A 5431-nucleotide genomic window follows, 5' to 3' on the forward strand; every position below is an offset into this window, starting at 1 on the left:
CGGTTGAGCTATAGGCGCCGAGCCTGTGCATTATCTTTAAATAATCATGTATCACCCACACTAAAGGCCACTCCTTTGTCCAAGATGACTCTATTTCAACAATCATCTTGTCAGTATTATGTTCAATACTGTGGGTTTTCTCTGAGCTATTTTACAACCTAATAAGGCAGCCTTCTATTTAGTATCAAATACTAGTCTATTTTTTTTTGTTGTTTCTTTTTTTTTGAGACAGAGTCTCATTATGTGGCCCTCAATAGAGTGCTGTGGTATCATAGCTCACAGCAACCATTAACTCTTGGGCTTAAGTGATTCTCTTGCCTTAGACTCCCAGTAGCAGGGACTACAGGTGCCCGCCACAACACTCAGCTTTACTTTTGTTGTAGTTGTCACTGTTGGTTAGCAGGCCCTGGCCAGGTTTGAACCCACCAGCCCTGGTGCATATGACCAATGCCCTAACCACTGAGCCATGGGCGCTGAGCCTTTGTTTCATTCTTGATTGATAAGAAATGGATGAGGACATGGGAGGAACCTGCACGTAATGATGAGAGAAAATTGGCAAAAAAGCTCTCACTTGGGTGGCGCCTGTGGCTCAGTGGGTTGGGCGCTGGCCCCATATACCAAGGGTGGCAGGTTCAAACCCGATCCTGGCCAAACTGCAACAAAAAATAGTCGGGCGTTGTGGCAGGCGCCTGTAGTCCCAGCTACTTGGGAGGTTGAGGCAAGAGAAATGTCTAAGCTCAAGAGCTGGAGGTTGCTGTGAGCTGTGACGCCACAGCATTCTAGTGAGGGTGATAAAGTGAGACTCTGTCTCTTAAGAAAAAAAAAGCTCTCACTTGACTGGCTAGACTGAAGCGTGCATATCATTTTGACATAAGTTCCCAAAAGGTGCTGCAGCTCGGCTTGTTTCAGCAGTGGAATCTGAAAGTCTGGTGAAAAAAGCTAACTTTCAGGTGGTGCCTGTGGCTCAAAAGGGTAGGGTGCTGGCCCCATATGGCAGAGGTAGTGGGTTCAAACCAGCCCCAGCCAAGAACTGAAATAAATAAATAAATAAATAAATAAAAATAATAAATAAAATAAAAACATTAAAGTTTTTTAAAAAAGCTATTTTCAAGGGAAAAAACTATTATGTCTTGTGTATGAGGTATGGCATAGCTGTTTCTAACACTAGGCCCCATTTTCTACCTCTCTCTCACCTGTCAGTACTGTAACTTTTATTGCTACATGCTTTTAAAACAAACTCTGCTGCTTAGTCCTCAACCTATTCTTGATGGTCAACTAATAGGAACATTGAGACACAAGTCCTCCATCTCCCAGTCCACCAGGAAAAGAAAAGGATTGTATTTCCTTATACTGGGTCTTCATTTCTATTTCATGACTGTGTACAATGTTTACTTTAACCTGATTATATTTCTACAGATTATCACATTATTAAGTCCAAAGGCAGAAAGATTCATGTACAAAGATGTTTCTTACTATATATAAGAACAAAATGAAAATCTAAATTATTATATGTCTAAATATTTTTCTATCAAAAAATACTATTAGAGCTATTAAAACATTTTCAAAAAATTTCATATGACATTGAATAATTATATACATACAGAAAAACATCAAAATGCGACAGAAGATCCTTACAAAACTCTGCACTTACTGACTTGCAAGGTTCTTGTTGCAGGAGACCTGCTAGTGGCAGTTATCTATGAATGGTAGGATTACAAATATATAAATGATTTAATGCTCTCTACTTTTATTTTCGAAATTTTCTACAATATACATCTATTACTTTCACAATCAGAAAAGAAATATGAACTTGGCTCAGCGCCTGTAGCTCAAGCAGCTAGGATGCCAGCCACATACACCAGAGCAGGTGGGTTTGAATCAGCCCGGCCCGCCAAACAACAATGACAATTACAACCAAAATAATAGCCAGGCATTGTGGGGGTGCCTGTAGTTGCAGCTACTTGGGAGGCTGAGGCAAGAGAATTGCTTAAGCCCAAAAGTTTGAGGTTGCTGTGAGCTGTGATGCCATAGCCTCTACCCAGGGCAACTTAGTGAGACTCTGTCTTTAAAAAAAAAAAGAAATGTGAACTTTATGGAAGAAGAACAACAGTATCATTGCTGTAAAGATATCCTTGGTGCAAGAGGATCTACACAAACACCTACTCCTGAGGGGAAAACTGATTAATCAAATGACATAGCAATAGCACTAAATGCCTAACACAAAAACTCCTGCTCCACAGAGGCTTACATTAAGTTTAGAGCAGGACTAAAATGACCATAGGTAGTATCAAAATACCTCTCTCTCCTCAGGGGGAAATAAGTATGATACCTGCCCTTCTGCCTCACAAGTGAGCAAGCACTTCAGTCAGAAGACAGAAGAGCTAGTTTTTCAGGTTCCAACACAGTTCAAAGTAGAGAAGATTCATATACCCATACCTATAGAACTCTTCTTGAATGGTGGTGGAAAGTTGCTGGTTAAATTGTTCCAGGTCCATAAAACTCACAACCAAAGTGTTTCTTTCAGGACGAATTAGCTCCTCTGCTAACTGCAAGTACTTAATTTCTCCATCACTGCTCTGGAACCTGTGAATACATGCAAGTCAGACTAAACTGAGGAAACAGAAAGGAATCCAAATGCCTGATAATTCAGTATATTGGTTAATGATGGTCAGTGAGACCCATGTTTAGTTCTGTAACAGGGGGAAAATTATTTATCCCCTATAAACATCTCTTTTTAAAAAAGAAACACAGATTATGACATCATTATATTTTATAAAATCGTCATGAAGATTAAATGAGAGAATGCTCACAGAAAATTTGCACAATATGTAGAATATAGCAAAAATGTGCCTTTGGTTTTTTTTTCAGACAGAGTGTCACTCAGTCAGCAACCTCAAACTCTTGGGCTCAAGTGATCCTCTTGCCTCAGCCTCCCAAGTAGCTGGGACTATAGATGCCCGCCACCATGACCGGCTATATTTTAGAAACGGGATCATGTGCTTACTCAGGCTGGTCTTGAACTCCTGAGCTCAAGCAATCTGCCTGCCTTAGCCTCCCAGAGTGCTGGGATTAGTGTCTTTGGATTTTAAACTAAATTTCTTGATCTAACATTTTCCAAGCAATAAATACTAACTGTTCTTTTATTATTGTTATGTATAATTAAGATTGGGGCTCAGCGCCCATAGTACAGTGGTTACAGAGCCAGCCACATGCACAGAGGCTGGTGGGTTAGAACCTGGACCAGGTCTGCTAAATAACAATGACAACTACAACAAAAAATAGTGGGGCTTTGTGGCAGGTGCCTGTAGTCCTAGCTACTTGGGAGGCTGAGGCAAGAGAATCACTTACGTCCAAGAGTCTGAGGTTGCTGTGAGCTGTGATGCCATGGCACCCTACCTAGGGAAACATAGTGAGACTCTGTATCAAAAAGAAAAAAAAAAATTAAGATCGGAAAATGTTAAGTTAGGAAATGCAGGCTAAAATCCAATGATTTGGGCAGTGCCTATGGCTCAAAGGAGTAGGGCGCTGGCTCCATATGCCAGAGGTGGCAGGTTCAAACCTAGCTCTGGCCATAAAACGAAAACAAAAACAAAAAATCCAATGATTCAATTTCCATAGGGAAAAAAACCTGAAGGATCAGTCACAGATTTAAAAAGGAAGAATAAAATTAAGAACACACAGAAATGAAGTACTTCACTGGCTGAGAACTCAGGAAAATGGAAACACACACTACATAGTTTTTTTTTTTTTGAGACAAAGCCTCAAGCTGTCACCCTGGGTAGAGTGCTATGGCATCACAGCTCACGGCAACCTCCAACTCCTGGGCTCAAGCGAGTCTCCTGCCTCCGCCTCCCAAGTAGCTGGGACCACAGGCGCCCGCCACAACGCCTGGCTATTTTTTGGTTGCAGCCGTCATTGTTGTTTGGTGGGCCCAGGCTGGATTCGAACCCACTAGCTCAGGTGTATGTGGCTGGCGCCTTAGCCATTTGAGCCACAGGCGCAGAGCCATGAAGTTTTATTTTTATTTTATTTTTTCAGACAGTCTTATTTTGTCACCTTGGGTAGAGTGCCATGGCATCATCATAGCTCATAGCAACCCCAAACTCTTGGGCTTGAGAGATCCTCTTGCCTCAACCTCCTGAGTAGATGGGACTACAGGCTCCTGCCACCATGACCTGCTTGTTTTTTTTTTTCTATTTTCTTTGTAGAGACGGGTGTCTCACTGTTGCTCAGGCTAGTCTCAAATTCCAGGGCTCAAGCAATCCACCTGCCTCAGCCTCCCAGAGTGCTAGGATTACAGTTGTGAGCCACTGCTCCTGGCGTTTGGTATTTTCTTTCTTTTTCAAAAGGACAAAGGTGCCTGGCTCATGCCAGTAAATCCCAGCACTCTGGGAGGCTGAGTTCCAGACCAGTCTGAGCAAAAGCAAGACCTAGAAAAACTGAGGCAAGAGGCTCACTTGAGCTCAAGAGTTGGAGGTTACTGTGAGCTATGATGTTATAGCACTTGACCCAGGGCGATAGCTTGAGACTCTGTCTCAAAAAACAAAAGGCCAAACAGAATATCATATAAAAAACTTAGTTTCCGTTCTTTTAACATAATATACTGATTAGTTTTGAGGAAAAAAAATAGCATGTTCTTCTAAATATTAAATAATGTCTACACGCAAAGCACTGACAAAGGCACCTGAAGCTGAAAATGGTAATGCTGTCCCCACCTTAGGGTTGACAATATACCTGGCTTGTCCAGAGAGAATATAAACAATACAAGTAATAAAGATGTTCCTTGGCTTGGCGCCTACGGCTTAAACAGCTAGGGTGCCAGCCATATATACCTGAGCTGGTGGGTTTGAATCCAGCCCAGGCCTGCCAACTTGAGGCTCTGTCTCAGAAAAAAAAAAAAAAGATGTTCTTAGTAACATGAAATGTGGTAAGGTAATATAAAGTAATTTTGCTTACAGGAAGAATATAGAATCATATATATGAAAGGTGGCACTGGAATTCAGCCTCTGAACTTGGAAAAAAAAATAGGTGGTGGAGAGAATGATTAAAGATGTTTCCAAGTACATAGCCAAGTCAGAGAAAGAATGAGAAGAGTGTAGATGATCACTGAAGCTGCTTTTGGAAGATGAAACTACAACGAGTGAAGAATTTGAACTTTATTATCATAAGTGATGGCAAACTAAAGTTGATTTTGTGAAAAGTATAGGGACTATTTGTCTTATATATCATTATCCCTAGCATCTAGCTGCAACAAGGTAAAGTGAAGGCACTTACATTATTTGTTGAAATGAAGCATTTATTGAGGACCTTTATAATGTGATGTGGTGGCTAGGAGAAGATGGATAGGATTCACATTCCAGATGAAGTGGCTGATAGTAAAGATATAAGAAGTCATAAGGGAAACATAAGGGAAGAAAGGATTTGTGCTGCC

The 5431-nt window shown here is 41.1% G+C and overlaps 1 protein-coding gene across 1 annotated transcript in view; it reads right to left on the bottom strand.

Moving 5' to 3' along the window:
- Positions 1-5431, bottom strand: part of MCM6 (minichromosome maintenance complex component 6) — a 50455-nt gene that overhangs the window by 43085 nt on the left and 1939 nt on the right. Inside the window, exon 2 of the mRNA XM_023515854.1 lies at positions 2437-2583. Within this exon, the coding sequence (XP_023371622.1) occupies positions 2437-2583 (147 nt within the window). The remainder of the gene's footprint in view (positions 1-2436; positions 2584-5431) is intronic.

This window comes from Otolemur garnettii, unplaced genomic scaffold (assembly GCF_000181295.1).
Source record: "Otolemur garnettii isolate 467f Iridium unplaced genomic scaffold, OtoGar3 scaffold00080, whole genome shotgun sequence".
NCBI lineage: Eukaryota > Metazoa > Chordata > Mammalia > Primates > Galagidae > Otolemur > Otolemur garnettii.